We start from the raw sequence: 25,078 nt of genomic DNA on the forward strand, positions 1-25,078 counted from the left end.
TCCTTTCCTAGATCACGTGCCTTTCTGGATTCCCACAGTGTCATCAGATTGCCAAGATGCTATCTCACACACGTGTGGCCTTGGGAGTGGCAACTGGTAACGTGTAATTTACAGTACAGTAAAGTGCTGTATGTTCTCGAGGACATATTTGCAGCTGGTTATTTTTATTTCAGGTCATTTAGATAAGTTGTCATCAGTATACAAGTTATATTAACCCTCGGGACTCAGAATATTAACTTTATTGTCCACAAGATGTGTGCGCATCTCAAAAACAAACTCCATCTATCCTAGAAAAAGCAGTACATCTATATATAAGTCTTATCCAGCATTGCTGGGCACGAAGACATTCCACAAGAATTAACTCTCTAGGTACGCAGAGTGGACCCCTTTGAATGAGAGCCCTATGTTCGTCTTAAAACATTCTTGGTGGAAACCATGCTAAGATAAATTGTGTAATTTTCCTCTTTTTCTTTTTTAAAAATAAAATGAAGAATAACACATTTTTTAGACTATTTTTAAAATATCTTTTTTTTTTTTTATCATTACCCATGGATATCAAACCAGCAGCCTAGGTGTGTGCCCTGACCAGAAATCAAACCCACAGCCTTTGGTGTATGGGACGATGCTCCAACCAACCGGGCCACCCAGCCCGGGCTATTGGCACTGTTTTGTAATGACTCACACTCATGGATTGTTCTTAAGATCCAGCATTATCCTGTAATAAAGGCTTTAGTTTTTCCTGCCTGTCTTTCATTGTCAGCTGCCATGTGCCAGTGCCTGAAGAATAATCGCCACACCCACCCTGTCTCTGCCACCTATTACTCGATCCTACTCTCCTGGGGTCTGGGGAGGTTTCTTCCCGGTGAGCAGTTTCCATAGGCTTGGTACCTCACGTCCGCCCAGACTCGGTTCCTGCCCCTGTAGGGGAGAGTCAGGCTAGATGATCTCGGAGGGTTTTCTCCTAACTAAATGTCAGCTCCTTCTCTCTGTTCGGGGCCTTGGTTCCTGCCGGCTTCCAGAGGGGGCGCCGTCCTGTGCTCTGCCGGCTGTTTCGGGGCTGCGGTGGGTCTTAGGAAAGAGGCGGATTTCACTCTCATTCTTCGTAGCATTCTAAAGCAAATTTTGGTAAAACCGATTACAGTTTTCTATGATGATGTGATGATTAGAAGCTTGGTTCTTTATGAAGTGACTTTGTGCAAGCAGTGGTATGGCCACGATAAACCTTCATAATTATTCAACGTATTTAGAAATTATACTCCAAGCCTTGTATCTCAACAGTTCCAAATTCTGTAAGTTGTATACACAGAAAAAAATGTTAGATGTCACTGTTTGTTCGGGCCTACATTTGACCTTTCTAGAGTCATGACAGCAGCTCTCGTGAGTACTGACTGGTTCAGCGCGCCATCAACTCTTATGTTAGGTAGGTGATTTTTGAGGGGAGGGATTGGAGGGCCTGTGTCTTGGAAAGAAACATTCAATGAGGTAGGAACTGGTCTTCTTTTCTACTTGATAAATTGCCCTGTGGCCAGCAGAGGGTTTGAAAATCATTCCATTTGTCTTCGTGTTCAACTCAGTGCTGGCATCATTAGTTTTAATAAATAGAGTTTGTGTCTAACAAATTAAAGACCTCTGGCTACATGTACTTGTGAATAAGAGTTTCCTGAATCTGGTCCTTTTGTTCACTCGCTCTCTCTCCCCCTCTCTCCCTCTCCATCCCCCTCTCTCTTTCCTTCAAGGGTAGCCTTCACCTAAAACAAACCAGGTGGAGGGTCCCAGGTCTGGGCGTGGGAGAGTTAGCACCACCTCTTCCCGCTTTTCCCTTGGTGTTGGTGGGTTGGGGGTATTTTAGGGTGATTACAGAGTTGTAAACTGCAGGCTCATTTTAGGACAGGGAAAAAAAATTGGTGGTGGAATTACAGAAGTGTAAGGCAAACTATAACAAGCATTAATATGCCACCTGCCCCCAACCCCAGCTTAAAAAAGGTCTTTGTGTTTAAACCAGGACATAGGAGCCACCTTTTTCTGCCTTCACTATCTAGGATTTCATTAATAAAATGGGATTAGTGCTCCCAAGGTATTTTTTGAGAGAATTAAATGGAGAATATGAACAAAGCCTGTAGAGCAGCACCTGGCACGTGGCAAGTTCTCATTAATGGTAGCTGTGAACGCGCCCATAATTACTGCTCTTAACGACTCGTCCCACATGGAGCCTGGCTGCAGAAGCTGGGAAAGGTCAGCCATGGGGAGGAGGGCGTGACTCAGCACTCGGTGCCAGGTCAGGGGCATGCTGAGCTTCGGGAGAGGAGTGACCTGAAGTCCACGGGGCTCTGAACGCATCGCCCTTCCGATGCCCACCTCTCAGAGCCTTGTTTCCCTTCGGAGGAGCAGGCAGCCGTGCGGTCTCCATCCTGAGCCCCACCACCAGGAAGCGTGAACTAAGTATTGGGTTGGCCAAAAAGTCTGTTTAGTTTTTTCCATAAAAGAAAAGACACATTTTTCATTTTCACTAATATCTTGAGTGATTTGGATAGTTTGAGTATGTCGGCTATCTCCTGTGTGGTATAATGTTGATTGTCAATTAATGTCTTGATTTGATCGCTATCAACTTCAACAGGTCTACCCAACTGTGGAGCATCGTCCAGCAAGAAATCTACAGCGTGAAACTTCAAAATGCACTTTTGACACATTCAATCTCCATACACTGCACAAATCTTTAGTTTTTATTTTTATTTTTTTGCATTTCAGTTGTGCTTATACCTTTCTTGAAATAATACGCTGAAAGTGTTGCTTATTTTCTTCCATCTTCATTGTTAAGATGGCTACACACAAATTTACCAATTTTGGTAAGTTTTTAAAAAAATGCATGCTGATATGGCAACTGTCACAATATAATCTAACAAAATTGTTTTGAATGAAGTTAAAGACAACTAAGAGCTACTAGAGCCATCTTACGGAGAAAACCAATCAAGCTTTTTGGCCAACCCAGTACTTTCTGTGAAAGCCAGAGGGGCCCTGATTCCGCCATGTGGCAGCGCCCTGGCTTCCCCAAAGAGAGCTTGCACCCCCCGGGGAGCTGTGCCCTGGAACAGTCAGGAAAAGTCAGGCATGTTCTCTCTGCATGTTTTGTTTGTTGTAGGAGATGCTTATTCCATTCTGGAACAAAGATGTAGGAAGCCCTTGAACGGCACCAGTAAGATATTCATGGGCCTTGTCTTTCATCATATTCTTTGTACAAAGAGCAACTATGACACTTCCAAGGTCCCATCAAACCCACTCTTTTGAAAAGATGTCTTTTCTGAGACCTCCTGGGCCATACCCACCTCTGTGCTGTCCGAAAGTCATTTTATTGTCATCTTTTTCTAAATCATTTTGTCTCCTGGTTTTGGTCTTAGTTCTTAGGACTGGGAGCACCTGGAAGCTTGTTTGACTTTTGGTTGTTTCTAGCCACAATGTAACCACAGCCAGCTCATGACCCCTTGTGCGGGAGAGAAAGATGTTCTGGGGGTTCTTTGCAGTATTTGATCCTGGGAGTGGTTTTTGTCTTTTTTTTTCTTTTTTTTTACAAGAAATTATCCTGTCCTACTAGGTTTACTTTGAAAGGTTACTTCAGATCCTTTTGGAACTTGGTGTGGATTGAAGTCCTAAGGAAAGACATTTGAGTACTATTTTCTTCTAAAATTGATAGACGTTCTCGTATTTTATCACACCCAAGACATCACACATTGTAAGATGCTCCACTATTTTAGGTGCCACTGAGAAAGAACACTGCCAACAAAACTGTGTCACCCGTCAGTGTTAAAACATCCTGATTTCAGAGATGTTAAGACATGAAAAAAATTGTATGTTTTAGAATTGATGAGACACAGTGTACAAAATTGGGGTGGCTGGGAGGAGTCAGGGGAGCAGACATTTATTCTACCCAGGCTTTTCACCGAGTGATGGGCACATGGGCTCTACGCATCACTGAATGTCTCAACTCCCCTCTAAACCCGCCCCTGCGCCCGCCTCCCTCAGGGGTCCTGGCTCGTGAGGCGTCCGTGTGGTCGTCTCCGCCAGGAATCTGAGTATCAGACGCGGCTCCTGCCTCACCTTTGGTCTACACTTAATCTCTCACTGGATGGGCCTGCCTGTTAAATACCGGTCTTACCTGTCCCCGTGGCCCAGCCTCACGGCCGCTGCCCCGGGGCAGGCTTCCACCTGGTCTCTACCACGGCCACGAGTCTCCTGGGCCATCGTTCTGCCCCTCGTCTCACCCCTCCCAGGGACTTCTCCACACGGCAGCCCGTCACGTCACGTCCCTGCCCGGCTCCTGTCAGTGCTCTCCGCGTCCTCAGGTGACACACCGCCTCCGCCCGACAGGTCCCTGCCTCTGCTCTTCAGCTTTGTTTCCTACCATTCTCCTCTCCCCCCTTCCAGACTAGTCCCCCGAACTTATTTCGGTTCCTGGGACTAACGTCCCAGGCTCGCTCTCCCTGCCAGGCCTCGCCTGGAGCCTCCTTCACGCCTCCTGTCTGCACAGACACACAGAAGGACACACACACACAGACAGACCCACTCCCCCTACTTCCCCGGACAGCTCCTCAGATGAATCCCCTGCCTCCGGAAGCCGCATCACCCCATGACATCCTTCTTGGGACAAGGCACACTGTGTGACAATGCGTGTTGTAACAGCCTGACTACACGGTCTCTGTCCCTCTGGAATGTCCTCTTATTCACCGTGGGACCCTCCACTATGCCCGCAGCAGAGTAAACATTAGTTGGAAGAAGAATTGGTTCATCTTCATCTTACGTCTAAGGAGCCTGAGATGCAAAAGCCAATCAGTTTGCCTGGACTGAGGATTTCAGCCCAGGTCCACGAAACAAAGATTTTCTCAGTACAGCTGCTGACGCCGAGCTTGGAAAGAGAACACTGTCTCCTGCATGGACTCACCCTCTGTCCCACCTTGGTTTGGTTTGTCAACTTTCAGACCTGCCGCAGCTCACCAGCTAGTGGCAGTTACTCCATCTTAAAGGTTGAAAGTCCATAACGGCTCATTTTTTCCCCTTTGTCGCTTCCTCATTGAATATGAGTGAGATAAGGTATTGTATGACTATAATGTGGACAGAAGTGAGGCGGTCACACCGTGGGGGTGGCCTGGCCCCTTTGGTAATCACATGTGGTTAACGCTGTGCCCAGATTCTGATTTTTTCCAGGCAATTTAGAATCCTGAAGCCACAGCCCTGCAGAGCGTGGCTTTTCTCTCCCTTTTACAGTGGAGGCCCCAGGGCTCCGCAGTTCGGGTTTCTAGGGATTTCCTGTCCCGGGCTCTGGTCCAGGCTGAGCATCCCTGCCACAGGACAAGTTTCTTTCCTGGTTGAAATGGAGACGCCAGGTCTGTGGGGAAGAGCCAGCCACTGGGGGGCAGCTCCTGTTCCCAGAAGATCTGACCGTGGTCTCTGGGGAGCTCTTGCAGGAGGATTGAGCAGAAAGACTCTTTGTTCGTTAACAAGTGCGTATTAAGTGCCTTCTGTATGCAGGGCTCAGGGGAGGTCCAGGAGGGAGAGGGAAGACAGACAGACGCAGGGCTTTGGGGATGGGCAGCTCAGCTCCGTTGTCATCTTGGCCCTTATGAGCTGTGCACCCACCTTTGGGCCTCTGGTTATGAGTTCTGTTTCATGCCCCTCTGTGAAATAAGGGTGACAATAATATCATGAGCCAGTAGAGTGTCTTTAGTTGCAAAGAACACCTGTAATTACCTCACAAACAAAAACATCCCACGGGTGTGTGAGTCTCCCTTATCCTATGTTAATGGTGGAGAGTTAATTCAGCAGCTCAGTGGAGCCCCCCTGTGGCAGCTTCCATGCATTGCTGGTCTCAGCTACTTAGTTCTCTCGGTCCCCAAATGCCACATTGAAGACATTAAGGCAGAAAAGGGGTCTCTTCCTTGTGCTTCATTTTAAGAGAGACAAAACTCCTCCTGGGAACCCCCAACAGGCTTTTCCTCAGGTTTCAACAGTCAGATTGTTCCGGGTACCCCATTCTACCTTAACCGCGGCTGAGAACTATAGTCACCAGCATTGGCCCAGGGATCCATCTGTGTGTCCCTCTACCTGCTAGCTCCAAGCTCCCAAACCTGCTGTCACTGGGGTAGGAAGCTAGTGGCCAATGGCACTCAGGAGTGTCAGAGCCGCCGGGGCCAGTGTGCTCAGTGCAGCACCTGTGGGAGCAGTAGCCACGTTTGAAGGGCCACCTTCTTCCCTTCCCTCCTCAAGGAGCCACAGACTTTAAAGGGGGAAAGGATTCCCCCTACCCTCGGGGGGTGAACAGGCAGATGGAAGCAGGCATCTGCATTTCAGGATTTTAGGAGGTGGCTACCAAAATTAAACTCTAGTCACAGCCTGACGGGTGTCCGTGGATGGAGCCGGTTGGCTTTCAAAAGAGAAGCAGATGCCACAGCCCAAGGAAACGTCAGAAGAGCAAAGCCCCCTTACAGGCAGCACGCACGGGCCTCATCTAAGGCGCCTGCTACTTCCTCCACGCCACAGCTGGTCCGCAGACACACGCTTCTTTCCCTGCCACGTCAGCCAGTAAATCAAATCCCTGTGGGAGAAATGCCTAAGTTACTCAAGCTTTTTCCTTTTTCTTTTTAAAAAATTTTTATGACTGACACTATTAGAGATACTCCCCCTTGCCGCACCCCCCCCTTGCCCACTTCCCCCCCCCCCGCCCCCCGCGCCCCTTCCCTCTGGCCATCACCGCGCTGTTGCCTGTGTCTATGGGCCATGCACGTATGTCCTTTGGCTAATCCCTTCCCCTTCTCTCATCCAGACCCCCTGCCCCCCTAGGGCTTTCATCGCCAGTATGTGCCTGCGTTCCTGTGGGTGAGTAGCCCTTGCTTAACGCTCTCACAGCAGCAGGCCGGCCGCCGCCTCTGCACCCGGGGAGATGATCTTGCCCTGTTTCTTCCGAGTGCGTTTGTACCTGTCTCTTGTTGTCGGCTTTTAGAGCAGAGTCGTGGAAAGAGGACTGGTCCCAGAGTCAGAGGATGTGCGTCCTGATTTTTGCCACTAATGTGCCATGTTTCTCAGACCAGTCTCTCATCTCTAAGGGACACAGCGTCTGTTTCCCAGCACAGATGTCGGATTAGATGTGGGTGACCAGGGCCACCTCCCTCCAGACCTGTGGAGACAGACATTGCAAATTGATTATGACTCCCCGGCCCCTCACTGCCTCCCGGCCTAGGCTCAGGCTTAGGATGCTTAGCAATCGTGGATGGATCCATCAGCGGGGATACTCGAGATGCAACTGGTTTTCCATTTCAGAATGAGTAGTCCCTGGGGCTGCTGTGGTTTTATAATTTCTCTGTAGCTGCCTGGACAAAAGCCAACGGCTCCTACTCTGTCATGATGTACCCTACTGTTGGGAGAGCCTGATGGGAACTCCATCGGAAGCTACTCCTCAAGGACAGGCTATTGCCAAGGGCCGCTACACAGCAGGGTCAGGCCAGTGGGGACCGCCTCGGCTTTGCTCACTGAGGCGGCCCCAGCAGCCAGCCCAGTGCCTGGCACATAACAGGACTCAGTTTTGCGTGGAGTGGAATGATGAGTTGGGGGTGAGAGGGTCTGCCTGAGGATGCTTGTCTCCGGGAGGGACCTGCGGGCTGCATTTGTCTGTTGGAAGAGAAAGCTGCGGGGTCCTTCCTTCTTCTTTTGGGTATTGTTCGCGTTTTCGAAGTCTTCTGTGGGTTTTTTCTCTGTGAATTTGCATTTTGGCTTTCAAAGCCTGAGGAGGAGAGAGAATGGAAATGAAAGCCTCGGTTGGAGAGAGGAGGCAGCTCCGTTATGGCTGGGCTTGGGAGCTTTCTCATGCTTTAGGAGAGGAACTTCGCTTCCTGCTGGTGCCCTGTCTACCCCTACCCACCGCCCCCACCCTTCCAACCCCCCCCCCCGCCACCCACCTCCTGCTCCCCAGGAGCCTCTGGGCTCTGACCCCCCTCTCCTGCCACCGTGCTTGCCTGCTGCTTCCCCAAGCCCCGCCTGGCCCCTGGTCGAGGGCTCGCCTCGTGGGGCATGGACACTGTGGTCGCGCCTTTGACCAGCCTGGAGAGGGATCTCGATGTGGCTTTCGTGCCAATAGTGGAAGGAAGGAGACATGTACCGGTGGGTCCGGAGCAGGTCACTTTATCGAAAGCGTCACTAAAATCAGCCTCACGGCCAATTCTCATCTTACAGATGTGCTGACTGAGGCTTGGAGCCAGAAGGTGGTTACCCAGCGAGTGGCAGGTAGAGCTGGGAGCCCCAGGGGCGGGGGGGGGGGCGGTGGTCAGCAGGTCCAGTGGGTGAGGAAGAGGCGCCGTCCTCTCTGTTTGGTGTGTCCTCCCATCCCTTGTCTCCACACGTGTTCCTTGGGGTGCAGCCCTATAAGGCTGGTTGTATCCAGCCCCTGTCTCGGGGGCCTCCTGCCTGGCTTTCACAGCCCCGGGGGCCAGGAAGAGAGGCACTGCGGCTGTCCTTAAGAACGTGTGAAGACGATGGACCTCTGGTTGCTCCCTGTCCGGTTGGAGAGCTTCTGCCCTGTTTGTCTTGTCCGAGGGCTTTGATCCCAGGCTGGACCGCGGAGAGGATTTTATTCCGCCGCCGCCTTTAGGATTTCTCTGGGAACTTACTTATCCACCAACTGGGTGGCTAATATAGGCCTCAGGTGAGGATGCTGTGTCCTCCAGAAGCTTGGAGTCTGTCCAAAGGACTTTTAATTACATTTTTTGAATAATTGATATGTTCACATGGTTTTAATGTCAAAAGGTCAAGAGAGAAAAGGCGAAAAGCCTCCTGCCCCTGATCTCTCAGCTGACTCGTTCCCTGCCCACGAGGCAACCGCTATTAATAGTTCCCTGGGTCTCTTTCTAAAGACTGTGTGTGTGGTGTTCAGCGATTCCTAAGAGGGCCCCAGCTAAACGGAGCGGATTGGACAGCCCCCAGGGAAGTGTTTTGTAAAAGCACAGGGAGCCGATGGGAGGGGGCGATAAGGATATGAGAGGACAATTCCCGGAGGGCTGGATGTACAACCTCCTTTCACCCCAGCTACACAGGCAAGATACTGACATGTCAAAATGGGGGTAGCAGTCCAACAGTTCATCAGAGATGGTCCAAGGCCCCGTACAAGGCCACGGGGCGCCCTCGCCCAGAGCAACGGTAGGGGCTGCGTGGCGGGGCGGCGCTTTGTGAAATACCAACCTGGGCCGCTTAGCTGCGTGACTTTGGTTACTATCCTCACCCTCTCTGGCCTCCTCACTCCTCCTCTGTGAAACCCCTAATCTAGGTTTCAAACTTTATTGCTACCCTTCTAGTCTGAAGAAACTATGGACCTCTTTAAATGCATAGATCATACGGGATTATAAGTGTAAACGAATCACACCGAGGCAGGATCTCCCAGCGGGCGGTCCCGCTGTAGCGATTCCTGCTCTGAGGAGAGCTGGGGCCGTCGGGCGCCCGCGAGCTCTTCTGGGTCCTGGCGCCGTTCGGGGTCTGGCACCGGTGGGGACTGGGCGAGGATTTGGGGAAGAATTCCCTCCGGAGATTGCTTTTCAGCAAGTTGGGACAATCCCTCTTCCCCGACAGCCAGCTTCCCCTCCATCCACACGAGGCCTCCTCTCCTCGCTGCAGGTGAGGGCGTGTGCCCAGCATGCACCCTCCCAACGGTGGCAGCGCTGCCCCAGGAAACAGAACCCCAGCCCCTGGCAGGAAGTGCCTGCCAGTGGCCACCGCCGCCCTCCTGCCCTCGCAGCCCCGGAGAGGGTTTCTGGTTTCTCGTTTCTCACAGGCCTGAGGTGTCCAGGTTCCTCTCCCCTCCGCAGTCACCGATCTCAGCCTCTGGGAGGGGCCCTGTCCCTGGCCCGGCTTCTGTTCCCTGCCCTCAGGGGGTGCTTGGCTTGCCAGGCCAGCCAGCAGCTCAGGGCTGTTCCACGGCCAGATGCAGAAGGGAGTCGCGCCCCTGCAGTTGACGGTTGCCCTTCCTTCTGGAGTTCGGGGTGGGGTGACATGGGGGTTCTGGAGGGAGGTGGGCATTTGAGGCGATGGCATCTTGGGAGGTGCCTAGGCTGAGTTTTCCTTTTCAAACCCTTCGCCGTTGGCTGAGACAGCATCAGGCATTTCAGGGGGTCGGGTTCGGGCTCGAGGCAGCGCGATGGTTTCCCATGCGCCAGAGTCGCTTCAGGCCCCTGGAGGCGGCCGCCAGCTGTCCTGCGGTGGCCCTGGGGCTGCAGGCCTGGGGCTCACAGGCGCATGGGCCATTCCTGGACTGTAACGGAGGGGGTTGGTTGCCAAGAATCTGCTGGAAGATGCAGTTGTGTGCAGCAAACGGAGGAGCCCGTTGGAAAGGACCCAGTCAGGTGAGGCTCTGACTGGTGGGTACACCAGGTGTCATCTTCGATGCTTGAGCCTCCAACACTAAAACAGTCTCTCAGGACAGCTTTATGTCTACATATCATTCTTTAAACCGCGCTGCTAATCCGCCGTTTCCTCCATTTTCCATATGCTTTCTCTCTTTCATACACAGATACGTATAGATTCAGGCATTTATACACTCATTAAGGCTCATGGACAAAGAGGAAAAAACCCACAAGTTTTAGTTAACCACTTATTCCAAAAATATGTATGGAGCCGTTGCTATGCACTCACGCTCTTCTGAGATAAACCATAGTCAAGATGGGCACGGCCCACTTCCCACAGAGTTTATGGTCTTGAGGGCGGATTCGGCAACAGGCAAATAAACGAGTGAGCTAGAAAATACCCGCGGGAACTCTGCTCTCCAGAGAAGTGGTCTTAGGCTGTGACAGCGTGACAGGGGCGAGCCGGAGATGCCTGCCTCCCAGGAGGTGATGAGAAGCAGTGGGATGAGTCAGGGCACATGGGTCCAGGGCCTTGGGGCTGGCCTGTGCCTGGCGTATGTAGGGCACAGAGAGAAAGCAGAAAGTCCGGTCGATGGGGCCAGATCTTGAGGCCTTGTAGCCTGGGGGAGGAGTTGAGATGCCATGTAGACACTGAAGGCCCCTAGGCAAGGGAGTGACAAGATAAAGTACCTGCAGCCCAATTAAATAGCCCATAATTCCCATCCTGGGCTTTGTTTTTTGGGCCTCAGTAGAGGAACTCGGGGAGGTGGCTGGAGTCAGCTCGCTTTCGCATGGCGTTTAACATTGTGCCCATTTAAACCCTGTGGTGATCCCACAGGAAAGTTGCTACTGTGAGTGTATCCGTGAGGGAACCCAGGGGCAGGCACGGAGTGATTCGCTCACGGTTCCGCCAGCCTGAACCGAGGGGCGGCGCTGGGGTTCGAGCCCCAGCAGCGCAGGCTCCAAACCTTCCTGGACATGGAGCCCTGGGTGGCTTTCTATTATTGTCAATTTATTTTCATTACTGAGTTAATATGTGTAAAACATTGTTATAATTTGCATTTCCTTGACCACTACTGAGATGGACCAGTTTTTGCTGTCTTTACTTTTTCTTTTTTATTGTGGTAAAATATACACAATGTAAAATCTGTCTTTTAACTATTTTTAAGTGTATAATTCACTGGCATTAAGTACATTCACACTGCTGTGCAGCCAACACCACTATTCATTTCTAGAACTTCATCACCTCAAACAGACACCCTACAGCCATCCAGCAAGACCTCCCTGTCTCCCCCCGCCCAGCCCTGGCACCTTAAATCAGCTTTCTGTCACTATGAATTTGCCTGGATATTTCATAAAAGTCTGGGCATTTCACGTAAGTCGAATCATCCAGTATGTGTCTTTCTGTGTCTGGCTTATTTCACTCAGCATAATGTCTTCGAGGTTTGTTCACGTCGTAGCACACACCTGAGCTTTCATGTTTGTATCATAGCCCATTCTGCGTATATACCGTGTTTGTCTTCCATTCGTCCGTTGATGGACATGTGTTGTTTCCGCTCGGGGCAGCTGCTCACGTGCAGACAGGAGCTTTCCAGCTACTCAGTGCAGTTCCGGGGATGCTTGCAGAAGCCTGGAGAGCCTGCCTGCCTCGGGGTCGGGGGAAGGGGCACCCTCCATGTGCGTGGTGAGGGACGGTGCTGAGGTTTTCAAAGCAACTAACCCTGGCATGTTTAAAAAGCCCTGGATAAATACTATGCTTGTTCTCATGCCAAGACCACCTCTAACTTGGTTCCCTTCCTGTCCACTTCATAGACTCAGAGTCAAAGAAAATCTGCTGAGAGTTCATTTTATCCTTAGCTTCCAGGTGTGGAATCGTCGTCTCCTATAAGTGGACATGTAGCTTGTTCTTGACATGCCCCAGAGTAGCTCTGTTGGAGCCTCAAGTCTACTGGGTGGGCAGACCAACCCTAACTGGCCTCAGTTTCTCCTTCTGTAAAATGGTATAAACCCCTTGGCAAGAAATTGTACACCCTCTGGGACAGACAGGTTATGACGTTCCTTTTTCATTCAAACCGAATTTCTTCATCGCTGCTTGGACTGTCCCTCTCTCATCTGTGAGAAGGAACTGCCAGCACCCCCCACCCCCACCCCCGCCCCACAGTGATGCTGTATCTCCCGGGCCACGCCGGGGCGTCTGTGGTCTCAGCCTCCGATTCAGTGACACGGAGTCCCCAGCTGTAAGGCGGAGGGATTGCGGTTCCTGTGCTGGTTGGCTTTCTTTTCGACAACGGTGGTGCTTTAGACAGGGGTCCCCGCCCTCTGGCATCCAGCCCACCCCGGAGGCCCAGCGGCTCCCAGGTGGCCTTGGGAGAGGTCGGTTTATGCCTCACCGGATGCACTGCCCCTTCTCTCGTCACCAGGGAATAAAAGGCGCTGGCCGTCACGCCGCACCGGTGTCCCCCGAGGCACGAGGCCACCCACAGCCGTCTTTCTTTTTCAGAACGATAAATCTGAAAAGCCCGCTGCTGCAGCAGGTGTTGGAGAGGAACGAGACCCTGTGTGTCCTCACAGAGAAGATAGTGACAACGCAGAAGTGTGTGGTGTCGGAGCGCATCCAGGTTGAGGAGAAGTGTGGTGGCATGGTGGGGGTCCGGACCAAGACCCTGCAGGTGCGGGTGCGGGTGGGGCGGGGTGCGGGGTGCGGGGTGGGGCGCGGGGCGGGGTGGAGGTGCAGGCCTGAGGGCTGGGGCCGCAGCACCCACTCTGGTTCCAGCTGCTAGGACCTCAGTGGGTAGTGTCTTCATTCGTCAGGACCCTTTGCGTAGCAAATTAACAGAAATCCAACCAGAATTGGCTTACGCGAGAAAGAATTTATTGGCTCGTGTAATGGAAGCATTCAGGGCTGGCTGGCTTCAGTCACTGCTGGATCCAGGACTCCCGTTGTGAGCGCCTCCCCGCGGGTGGGTGCCCTCGGACAGGCCCTCTCCGTGTGGCGCGGTAGCTCCAGGCACTCCTCCCCCCGGCTGCGGCCCCTGTGGGCAGAGAGCTCTGGGCTGGCTCTCACTGCCCTGGCCGGGGTCGCCCCTCCCTGAGTGGGCCCAAGGCCAGGGCAGTGGGACTCTCAGATTGGCTGTGTCCGTTTGGGTCAGGTGCATTCCCGCAAGAAAATGGGTCAAACAAGCACAAGCCAGGCCAAATGCATGCGTAGCCCCTAGCGTCCCTTGGGATCAGGGGCCCCAGAATGCTAGCTTTGGGATTAGCAGCCTCAGATCCTTGGCGCGTCGAGTTAGGGAAGGTAAGGATCTGTACATCTGTCTGTCTGCAGGTGTGTAAACAGGTGCTTCTGGATTACACTGTGGACAGTCTTGCCTAAGCTGACCCTGAGCCAGTACTAAACTTCCGGGGGGTGGAAGGCTGTCTCCCCCAAGCCCTCCCCCTCCAGCTTGTCGCGCTGCCTGCTACTTGATTCTTAGAGGCTTATTTCTTGGGGTAACTTATGGCCTTTGCTAGAGGACCCAGGAAAGTTGAGTTTGGGAGGTGGAGCTACAGGCCCGGTGCTGGGTTCTCCTGGGGTGGCCAGGCTGGGCGGGCTGGCCAGCAATGACGAGGGACATGCCCGATGGGAGGTGGCTTCTGCTGGCCCTGCCAAAGTGTCTGTCCCCGGTGAGCCCACCAGAGACCCAGAGCTTGCTGGGGAGTCAGAAGGCCAGCGGTCATCCTTCTCTGACAAGGATCAAGTTGCTCAGAAAATCTTTGATCTGCAGTGTTTGGGCCACACGTAGATTCTCGTCTCCCTCTCCCCAGGCCATGGTGGGAAAGCGTGGCATTTGTAGTGGTGCTTGAGGGAGGGAGCCGTGGCGCCTGACTCCTGGGCATCTCCTGCCCGGCCTCCTCATCCTTTCTTCCTCCGCTGCCATCCCCCTGGTTTGCACAGCATGGGGTCTGGAGTGATGCAGCACTGGGGGTCTCTTGCAGCTCCGCTCTCCCTCAGGCTTTGACATGGGTTAGGCATTTCATTTGGATTTCAAAGCAGTTTCCATCATCCTCTGTGAGGGAAATGGGAAGTCATCTTCTCCGTCTTATTTATTATCTCCATTGTTCATCACCATAGCCCTAACTTCATTGCCTCCGGAACCTGGAATGTTGCTTTTGGGCCACCATGTTGGCCGTTTACATGGGAATATGTGTACATCGCAAGGCCAACAAGGAGGGATGAAATCCTTACCTCTGCTGGCTGGGTCCCCCTTCCCACTCGGTTCTGTGGGCATTTGCACAAGGCCACAGCGGGGAGGTGGAGCGTGCAGGTCAGAGTGTGCCCTCGCCCACAGGTGTCAGCTATGGAAGATGGGACCATCACCAAGGACAGCAATGTGGTGCTGGAGATCCCGGCTTCCACCACCATCGCCTGCAGCGTCATTGAGTTGTATGTGAAACAGGACGGCCAGTTTGGTGAGTGCTGCTCCTGGCTCGAGGCTCTGGGGAGACAATGGAGCCAAGGCTGAGGGGCGCGCTATCTTCCCCTGGGTCACTCACTGGTGGAGGGCCCCCCACCACTTTGGGGATGGGGACACAAGAGATCCTAAGATTGTGGGGCTATCCCATGAGAAGGGGACGAGCTGGCTGCATGGGGAGCGTGCGCGTGGGGTTTGCCCAGCATGGCACAGGGTTAAGAGCGTGTCCCCCCATGATCAGACAGGCTGGGGATCAGCCCTGGTGTCCTGTGAGGTCTCGGGCCGGCCGGTGGACCTTGCGGAGCCTTACCGCGGCACGGGGCTGCGGGAGGATTAAATAGATGGGGCGCGTGTTGTGCCCGGCACAGCGGTCATTTATTAAGTTCTCCCCCTTGGCTGTTAACATCATCACCACCATTACGTCACCTCCCTTCCCCCAATATGGAGCCAAAAACGCTGCTCTTGACCTTGCTCTGCTGATCAGCAGTGTGTTTGAAGCTGCCCGGTCCTGGTCCTTGCATTGTTTCAAGAAAACCAGGGCTTCGGTTTAGCGCGAGTCTACTGGGCTCAGGTGTGCAGGGCCCTCCCCCCGGCTCTCCCTGGGAAGACGTTGTGTTGAGTCCAAGAAAACTGTTTGCTTCTTGAGGATGTGAATGAATGCATATAACGTAAGTTATTGTTAACCTTTAAGGTATGGTGGTGATATGATTATGTTTATAAAGAAAGAACCATCTGTTTTTTAGAGCTTTCTACTGACGTCCTCACAGGTGAGATGGCAAAGTCTACAGTTTGCTTCAGAAATAACGTGGGTGGAGAGGACAGTATGGGGCAGGTCGAGGTAGAGAGCAGTCGTCCAAGCTGGCCAATGCGTGTGTGCAGGTTCACGATATTACTCTGCTCTTGTGCAGTTTCACGTTTTCACAGTGAAAACGTTGAAAAAGGTGTGCTATCCCGAGTGTGCCCAGGCCGACTGCTGCCTCCTGCACGTGCCCCAGGTGGCTTCTGTCAGGTGGTGAGGACCAGGTTCGGGATGAGGCAGCCTTGGGGGAGCCAACCATTTGTAGTCGCTGGGACCTCACGGGCTACCCCACCGCTGCGCAGCCGATCCAGGCACTGAGAACACTGACTGTCCTTGGAGGACAGTTGGCAAGCTCCTGGGCATGTGAGGACCCAGAGGAAGGACAGCAAGGCACAGAAGGCAGCCCCAGGGCCTCCTTCTTTGGTTTCAGCCTGAGTTGCAGGGGGGGGTGGCAAGAAGTGTTGTCAGTTTTAAGAAGCTGGTCTAGAGAGGAAGGACAGGGACACGTGGAATACCAGGACACCAAGAATTGTCGCCTATGGTTTTTAGATCCCTGGCTCCAAATTTGTGTCATCCGGGGCATTTTTAATCTTATTTTATTCTTTCTGTTTGAAAGACATTCGTCTACTGAACAAACTGCGTTAAGATGGTTAAGTTTTCGTTATCCATCTATGATAAACCGTTGGTACCACGGGCATGAATGTGATTCCAGCCCAGGATGCTTGCACCTTGGTTATTCTGTCTAGGTGGACTGATGGTTGAGGTGTCGCTCTGCAAGCTCGGCCTGCACCTGGGGGTGCTCATGAGTGCCATGAGGACCTTTAGGCGGTTGGGGGGCCAGGCCAGGGTGCCAGTCCAGGCAGGGGGCGCTGTGAGAGCCCTCCTGTTTCTCTGAGGGTTGGGGGGTGCCCCGCCCTGCCTGCTGCTCCGCAGGCACCTGTCCCTTCCTCCCGGGGCCTCTTTACACAGATGGACTTGGGAAGACACAGCCCGGCCTCGTGTGGCTCTCCTGTTTGCATTTCAATTTCAAGGCTTTCATCTCGGCTCGCCTCCGTTGTCTTTGGAAATGAACTCCTCTTGGCGCTGCTGAGAAGAGGTGCCCTGGGGACTTCTCAAGGTTCCTTTGGCTAACTTCCCACCCCCTGGCCTCAGAAGCCCGCCATGTTCACTGCCCTGTCCCGCTGCGTGTGGCCATGCCTGTGCGGCTTGGGGGTCAGGCCCTGGTCCTGTGAGACCCAGTGCCTCGTTCTGAAGCCAGTTCTGCTTTTATTTCCCATCTGTGTTCGCTGTTGCTCCTGCCACAGAATGTTCTGATCTAAAAACACAAACCCACAGGGCCGGCAGGGCCCTTCAGAGCCTGCCTGATCGCTCCTCCCACCGTCCGAGTCGGGGCGCATTTGACAAGCATCCTGCTCACCCTTTGACACTCTGGGAGGAGGCCAACTCCCTCCTTGAGGGAGGCATCTGTGCAGCCGTCTAGATGGGCTGCGCTCAGCCACGACCCTTCCTTCACCCACAGGGCCCCCGGCCCCCATTTCCCACCCTGACTCTTCATCGGCTCCGCTGTTTCTCAGAATCTTTCCCCTCTGTCCATCCCAGCGGCGTAGCCAGTACGATAATTTAAAAGTGAAAATGTCATTTCACTCGCCTGCTCAAACACCTTCCGAGGCTCCCTTCGTCCCAAGGGAGTCTTCGTCTGGCCCGGTCACCCACCAGCCGCGAAGGCTCTGCTCTCGCTGATCTCTGAGCCTCTGGCTGCTCAGACACTGCGTCGCCCAAGAAGCCTTTGCTGGCTCTCCCTGCACCTGCCACTCTGGCTTCAGTGACCCACCTCCTCCAACACCCTCGCGTTAGCCCTGCCCCGCTCGAAGCATGCTGGTGGTCAAGGCCCTTTCGTACCTCTGACCCCCAGCACCATGCCCGGCACTTGAGGAGAGGGAAGGAAGTGGCAGTGCCTTCAGGGGGCTGCGCATGTGCCCAGGCACGAGCGCTGTCAGCGCCATGGGCTCCTGAAACACCCACAAGCGCTTGGCAGGGTTTGAGGCTGTGTGAATGGCCATGGTCCCTGTCCTCGGGGAGCGAAGTCATCAAGGGGGCTGGCGGGGGCGGGCCCGGTTGACACTTCCTCACCTTAGTGCCTGGCGCTAAGGGCGGAGGAGCTGGGACGGCCCAGCTGCTCAGTGAGTGAGCCTCAGTGAGTGAGTGAATGAAGGGTTGTGCCATTTGTCTTAGACAGCCATTCCACCTTTGTGAACGAACGTGTGCACGCGCGGGGGCCCGTGCCTCCCCCTCGCAGGCTCAGGCAGAGTTTTATCCCGTCGCCTGTGCCTAAGCGGACGAACGGTCACACAGAAGCACGAAAAGAGCCTGAATTCATGAGTGCGCTTATTGTTTTTGCTTAGCAAGGACCTAAGGATGGCTACATTTTTTTACCTACAGTTCAGATACGTTAGTTGGGTTCTCAAATATGGAAGTCTATAAGGAAACATTTCATTATTTACAAATTTTTTATTATGGAAAATATCACACATGTTCAGAAGTGGTGTTCACAATATCATGAACCCCATGTACTTCATGCTTCAAGAGTGAGGGCCATTTATGTCTCCTCAGCAATTTCGCTGCCTCCCTCTACTCTACTCACTCGTTTTGAAGCAAATCCTATGTGTTCTATTGTTTGGTCTATAAATATATCAGTATCTCTAAAAGGTAAGACTTTTTTTTAAAAAAAAAGACCAGTTTTGCCTTCACATAGATTCCTGTAGAATATATTCTGTATGTGGATTTTTCACTCAACATGTTTGAGATTCATTCATATAATTGTAGAAGTTCATTTTTTTGGTTGCTATTATTCTGTTAACAAAGTTGACTCCTTGAGAACCATGTAACATAACCACTTGTGCACCTAAATGTATTGTTGACAATTCTGTAATATTATCAATTCATCTGTCAAATCAAATCTGTCAATCAAATTTTCTGTTTCTTTCATACATGGTGAGTCGTTTGTTTAGAGTTGCTTTGTTCAAACCAGGCTCAGGAAATACTTCCAATGTTTGAAAGATTGCTTCCAGTCTGTTCAAAGAGGACACACAGGAGAACCATATGTTAAGAACAACCATTTGTCCTGTGTTTGTAGGAAGTGGATGAGTTTTGACCAAACAGCACAGCACGTGCAGGAGGCTGGTTATGGGGAAGAGGGTGCGTGCATCTCCCTGCCCCGCCGCCTTAAGAAAAGCAGAGTCAACCCTTTGCTGACCTGTCCTCTTCTGTTTTGCAGAATTCTGCCTCCTACAAGGGAAGCATGGTGGCTTTGAGCATGAGAGGAGAAGTGACCCCGTCGTCCTGGATCCCCTGCCCTTTAGAGAGTTTGCATATAGGGACATGCCGGATGCTGGGCAGGAACCCTCTGCCCCAGATGAACCACTGGGTATTTTAAAACAAGGTATTATCTGCGGGGGGTGGGGACGGGGAGGGGGCATGGTGAGCCGATGGCTAATTGAGCATTGTACCCCAAGAAGTGATGGCTTCTGGAGTGGGGAGGTGACGCCAGTGACTTCACGGAAAGCATGAGAACAGAGGGGACAGTGCCTCTGAGTCGGGCCTAGTCCACTCAGGATTCACCTTGGTTGGGTCTTAGGGAGCCTCAGGTCTTGGGTGCCCCATTTTGAGAAAGGGGCCAGAGACTGAGGAGCGTACGAACCCAGGGCCTGGCATTTTCCCCCACTTTAGCCGCAGAAGCCTTGCGGACCACCAAGAATAGCTAGTCAGCAGCCACGGGAGAGAACCCAAGTTTTGCATCTGTTTCGTTATAATCCAGGCTTCGTTGGCAAGACAAGGCTTTGTCAGCATTCGCAGAATGTCTCTGGGAGGCTCTTCACCCACATGGCCTGAAGCCTGTGGGGGCCGTGGCCACCAGGGAGGGGGAGGCCGAGGGGGAGGGGACTACCTGCGACTTGCCTGCAGCAATCCCTTCTGCTCCCCACAGCAGTTAGTGTTTTAAAAAGTTGGAGGGTTTTTTTTCCGGGGGAGGGACAGGGACAGTGGGAGTACAGTATGCAGAGGAGGAGACGGGCGAGGAAGAGGAGAAAGAAAGAGCTGTGGAAGAATTTCGTACAAAGGACTGGGAGCAGCTCAGAATATGCTGTGGCTCGGAGGGTCGGGATGGAGACTGACGGGTGGCGCGTCAGAAAGTCCCAAACCAGAAGATGCTTTCGCTTCGGTAGCAGAAATAGTGTTGGGAGAAATGGTAGTGAAGGCCCCATCTCAGAAGAAGGCTTCCCCGTCTCATGCGGGCCCCTCCTCCGCCTCCTCGAGATCCCTCCTGGGTGTGGCTTCCCGCCGCCACTCGCGCACTGGTGACGTTGGGGGTTAGGCCCACAGCAGCAGTGGCCCTGCGGCCTCGAACTGCGCTGCAGGGAGGTGCCTGGACGGCCTGGGCTGCAGCTTTCCTATAGTTTCCTTCCCCATCAGTCCAGCCTGTAGGTTGACCGTTCTAGTGAGCTGCAGGTTCGGGGTAGGGAGGCGGGAGTAGGGCGGGGCCGGCCTGGCTTTGGGCCCTGAGACCCCTAAGACTGACCAGGGCAGTTCTCTCCAGGCTGGGGCTGCAAAGACCTGGTTGTTCCCAGGGCAGCACTTGAAAATGCCAGTCACTGATGTGACATGTTCCTCTCATGGGGCTGTGTGCAACCCTTTGCTAGAATTTGCCGTCAGCAGAGGTAGTACATTTACCTATTAGTATGCATCCCTACATACAAAAGCTTTTAGATTCCCACTGGGCTTAATTTGCTAGAAGCTTTCGACTCTCTTTAAAATGAAAAAGAAGAAGATGATGATAATGATTCTAAGGGAGAGGCTCGAGCACCCTGCTGAGGGTAAGAGCCCCCATCCAGGTGGGCCTGCGGACCTGCTCTCCGGGACTGGGACGGGTGAAGAGGAAAGGATGGGCAAAGCGCCGGAGCTGGGTTTGTCGTGAAAATGGGGTGCCAGGCTCTCTGCAATGCATGCATGAAATATTAAAGGATACAAAAGCCACAATGTATTAGAAGAAAGGGTGAAAAATAATATATTTTGGAATTTGCATGGTTCTGAAGCATTGCAAAAGTACTGACTTGATATTTAGCAAATCAGCCTTGATAAATTACTTCTACAGAAAGAGGAGTCTAAATGACTTTTCCAGAAAACAATTGATTAGACTTAATGTTTAGTGCGTCATCATAAAAAAACCATGAAGTCTAAAATGAAATGGGGCGGCTCTTTCTGTTCTGTCTCTCTCCACCCTGCCCAGCTCCTTTCTTGTGGGAGTTGGGTTACTGAAACCACGCAGGGTGGTATTTAACTCGATGTCCTTTATTCCCGAGTTCTGCGACTGGCTGTGCAGCTGGGGGTGTCCAGGAAAGAACTGAGGACAATTAGCTATAAAAAGCAAGAGCTGCTGTCCCTGTTCTGAGACACGCACAGCGGTCCTGAGCCGGGTGTTTTCTGCTGCTCCCATAGTGACTCTGCCCTTGGAGAGGACTTTCCGTCCCTTCGGGCAGCTGCCGGAGCAGGAACAGACGGCGCTGGGTGGCATCCTCCAGGTGGTCCTGTTTGATGAGGAGTCACTCATGGCCCTGGAACAAGTGGTAAGACCAGGGACATCTTGAGGCACAGCGTCTCCCCTGGGTGTTCTGCAGATGTGGATGGGCTGGACCTCTTGAGAGAAGGTTTTGAGCTGGGGATACAACTGCATTTCAGATTTCCCCACCTCCCTTAATCCCTAAAGCGTCTGTGTTCTTTACGCTCAGGCCCTTAGTTTTCTGACTGCAGACAGGTAGTTGATGGCAGGAATCTAAATGTGCAGTGGTTTCCTAGTGCTGCTTTAACAAGTGACCACAAACGTCTGTGCTTGAAACAACAGAAATTTATGCTTACGGTTCCGGAGGCCCGGAGTCTCACGTTAAGTGTCAGTGGGCCATGCTCCCCCACAGGCTGGAGGGGAGAACCCTCCCTTGACTCTTGCAGCTCCTGGTCTTCCTTGGCTTGTGGCCATGTGCCTCCAGTGTATATTTCTTCACATGGCCTTCTCCTCTGTGTCATCTCCTCTCTGTGCCTTCATGGACACCCACAGCACCCACAAGCTTTAGGACCAACCTTAACCAGAGATGATCTCATTTCAAGATCCTTGCCTTAATTACATTTGCAACCATTCTTATTCCAAATAAGGTCACATTCTCAGGTTCCAGGTAGACACACATTTGGGCAGGGGGGCACTCTTCGACCCGCTGCAAGGGGACGGTGTGGTAGGGTCCAACAAGTCAACCTCTTTTATTCAGAACAGACTGAACAGCAGGCCTTTGTATTTTTGTTTCATAGCAGGATTTTCTGGGGGGTTGGAGTTCCTTAACGATTCGTTATAGGAGTGGTGAGGAACACGCCAGCTGCTAACTTCCATCCACCAGGCCCTGCCTCCCTGGTGGAGGCTGGGGAGCTATCAACCTGATTTTTGCTATAGTTGTGTTTTTTTTTGTGTTTGGTCTTTCTGTTTTTCTTTTATGCAGAGTATGAACTCTGATTTTCAGATTTAATGCTTTATGGCTTCCAGGAAAGCATTCATATTATTTTTCCCTCTTGAAATTGGGTTGTGCCAAAAGAGCTTAGTGGCCAGTGACAGAACCAGCAGTTGTTGAAATAGTCCAACAGCCCAGGACACCCACGTGTTCTGGAGGATGCAGAGCTCGCGGGAGGGTGGGCTAGCCCCGGGGAGAACACAGATGTTTCCAAAAAAATAAATAAACCACTGACTTTTACTTCCTAAAATGTCTCCTTCCAAGAGGGAAATGTCAGGCCAGCACCCTGCGGAAAGAGCGTCAGGCCGCTTGGGTGGTGGGGGCTGCTGGGCTCTCATACAAATGCATCTGGATGTGGATGCAGCCTTGGGGCCGAACTGGCTGGGTGATGTGGGGGTGGCCAGGGCAGCCCTTGCCAGCAGGGCCCCTCACCTCCCAGCAGGTCCCCTGTGGACGGGTGAGACTGCCTAGGGCCCATCTGGGAATGTGTCTGGGAGCTGGGGTGCCACGTTTAGTGCTCGAGGAGTAGAACCATGATGTTCTACTCCTCAGCTTCGTGTAGTCACTTGTTCCGGGCCCCGGGTCCCACCCGACAGACCCTGTCCTGGGAGATTCCACCCAGTAGTTCCCACATGCCTCCTCCCCTCGCCGCGAAGGAACAGTACCTGGGCAAGGCTCAGTTCGCTGTCTCTGTGAGGAACTCTAACCTGGTGGATTAGTAATTTCAAAACACAAAGGAGAACGCGGAGTCTTGCTTTACTTGGGAGGTGGCAAGGGGTTCAGCATGTGGGTCAGAGAACCCAGCTTGGCCTCTGGCTTCTTCATCACATTGTCTCTGTCCTCCTTTCCCTGCAGTGTGATGACATGGTCGATGGCCTGTCGCCCTCACTGGCGGTACTCGAGGAGCTGAAGCCCCCAGAGCGGCAGAACCTCATGGCCTTCCTGCAGCTGGCGGGGTGCAGCGTGCAGGCCGCGGGTCCGGGCCCGCAGGGTGTGGTCAGCAACCGGAAGCTCTTTTCCACGGCCTACTTCCTGATCAGTGCGCTAGCAGGTATGGAAAAGGGAAGTCCTGTTATTGCCTGTTATTGCTCTGAAATTGCTTTGCTTACTGCTGTGGGAGACTGGTACCTAGGGTTCCACCCCCACCCCCGCGCTTTCGGCAGTACGGGGCGGGTAAGGAGGTGCTGAGGAAGTTTACATGGTTGTCATGAAGTCACAGAGCTGCCTGTGGAGGAGGCCCGTCCACGGCCACTCCCCCGCGGAGCACTTCTCCTCCCTCCCCGGCGGCGGGGGTGGGGGACCGTCTGCGGGCTCACCCCTCACTAACACTGGAAGGCATCTCCCCAAAGACACAGCCTGGCCCTCACCCTTGAGCCCTGGCAGTGCTGAGTGGGAGGAGCTTCCATTGGGCGGTGTCTCGGTCCCTCGGTCCCTCTGATCCTCTTTGCAAGCTCACCACGCGGGAGCTGTAGGGCAGGGAGGCCGCGGAGGGCCCCCCGCCCCCCGGAGCAGCCAGGAGTGGGGTCAGCAGCTCCACGCCTCCGCCAGCCGCTCCTCTGCCCCGCCCACCCAGCGCTCCCCGGGCCGAGGGTCTGTGCTGCCAGAGGGGCGCCTCCTACAGGAGGGCACTGGGCGTTTAGTGCCTCCTCGGAAAGGCAAGACCTAACAGGCTGGCCCAGCCTCCTCGTCCCCACAGGTCCCCTTCCAGGGGCTCTGAGTCAGGACGCTGAGCTCCTGATGCATTCAGGGTTCCTCCCCTGCACCGCACGGAACAGAGGCCCAGGAATCGCCAGTTTTTAAAGAATTGAGGAAGAGAATGCCTCTCGCAGATTTGTATGTCGATGTGTGTGTGCTCTAGGTCTTGTTCTAAGTCACGGATACAAGTTTAGATTGGGACAGAACCTGAGGCAGAGCCCTGTGGAACCCAGCAGAGACCTTCCCCAGTGTTAATGATCATCCTCCAACGGGCTAATTCACAGCTTGTGAGAAGCCTTTTGACAAACACTTACTGAAATATTTCTATCAATAGGCTGGTTAGGGATGTCAGATACGTAGCACATGGCCGACATTGTGCGTGCACCACAGTCCCTTCTCCCTGAGCCTGGACACAGCCTCAAACTCTCTGCGACCTTGCACACGGGCACACACTTGGAGTGGACACATAACGTGAGACTCCGTGGCTATGTCTGAGCTGGAAACTCAGGGGTAGTAAAATCTTTAAGTGCAGCTGAAAACATCTGCAGCCATTGTCTAAGCCAGCGATGCCCTTTTGAATTTCTCTGAGCGGAGATCTCATTGACATGTCAGTCACTGCGGAGGTCAGACCAGTGCAGAGCGCTCTCATTAGTGCTCTTGTTAATTGGTCCGCAGCCCTCCTTCCTCCTGCTACCACAGCCTTCTCTCCTGAGAATCTGGGGAAAGTGCTCGAACCGAAAATGGCCTCTTCTCGAGTCCTGTTTCCAGCTCTCTAAATAATAACACCAGTTTTAAGCTTTATAGTGCTTCACTTTAAGAATTGAGATATAATTGGCATATAGCATTATACTGACTCAGGCATACAACATAATGATACTTGTATGCATTGCAAAATGATCACAATGTCTAGTTAACATCTATCACCATACATAGGTACACATTTTTTATTGTGATAAGAGCCAAGATTTACTCTTAGCAATTTTCAAATATACATTGCTATAGCTATTGTCATACATTACATCCCCATGACTTATTTAATTTTTGAATTTATTGTGGTGGCATTGGTTAACAAAATTATATAGGTTTCAAGTGTACAATTCTAATACATCTTCTGTATATTGCATTGTGTGCTCACCACCCAAAATCAAGTCTCCTCTGTCACCATATATCCCTGCTTTACCCTCTCCTACCTCCCCCAACCGTTTCCCTAGGGAAATCACCATC

The 25,078-nt window shown here is 52.7% G+C and overlaps 1 protein-coding gene across 1 annotated transcript in view; it reads left to right on the forward strand.

Annotated features, from left to right (window-relative positions):
- Positions 1-25,078, forward strand: part of GSDME (gasdermin E) — a 45,959-nt gene that overhangs the window by 13,330 nt on the left and 7,551 nt on the right. Inside the window, exons 4-8 of the mRNA XM_054564497.1 lie at positions 12,868-13,036; positions 14,696-14,816; positions 18,892-19,056; positions 21,108-21,235; positions 23,015-23,210. Coding sequence (XP_054420472.1) covers positions 12,868-13,036; positions 14,696-14,816; positions 18,892-19,056; positions 21,108-21,235; positions 23,015-23,210 — 779 coding nt within the window. The remainder of the gene's footprint in view (positions 1-12,867; positions 13,037-14,695; positions 14,817-18,891; positions 19,057-21,107; positions 21,236-23,014; positions 23,211-25,078) is intronic.

The sequence above is a fragment of the Pteronotus mesoamericanus genome, unplaced genomic scaffold (assembly GCF_021234165.1).
Source record: "Pteronotus mesoamericanus isolate MK-2021 breed Mesoamerican mustached bat unplaced genomic scaffold, CSHL_Meso_final scaffold_85, whole genome shotgun sequence".
NCBI classification, from domain to species: Eukaryota; Metazoa; Chordata; class Mammalia; order Chiroptera; family Mormoopidae; genus Pteronotus; species Pteronotus mesoamericanus.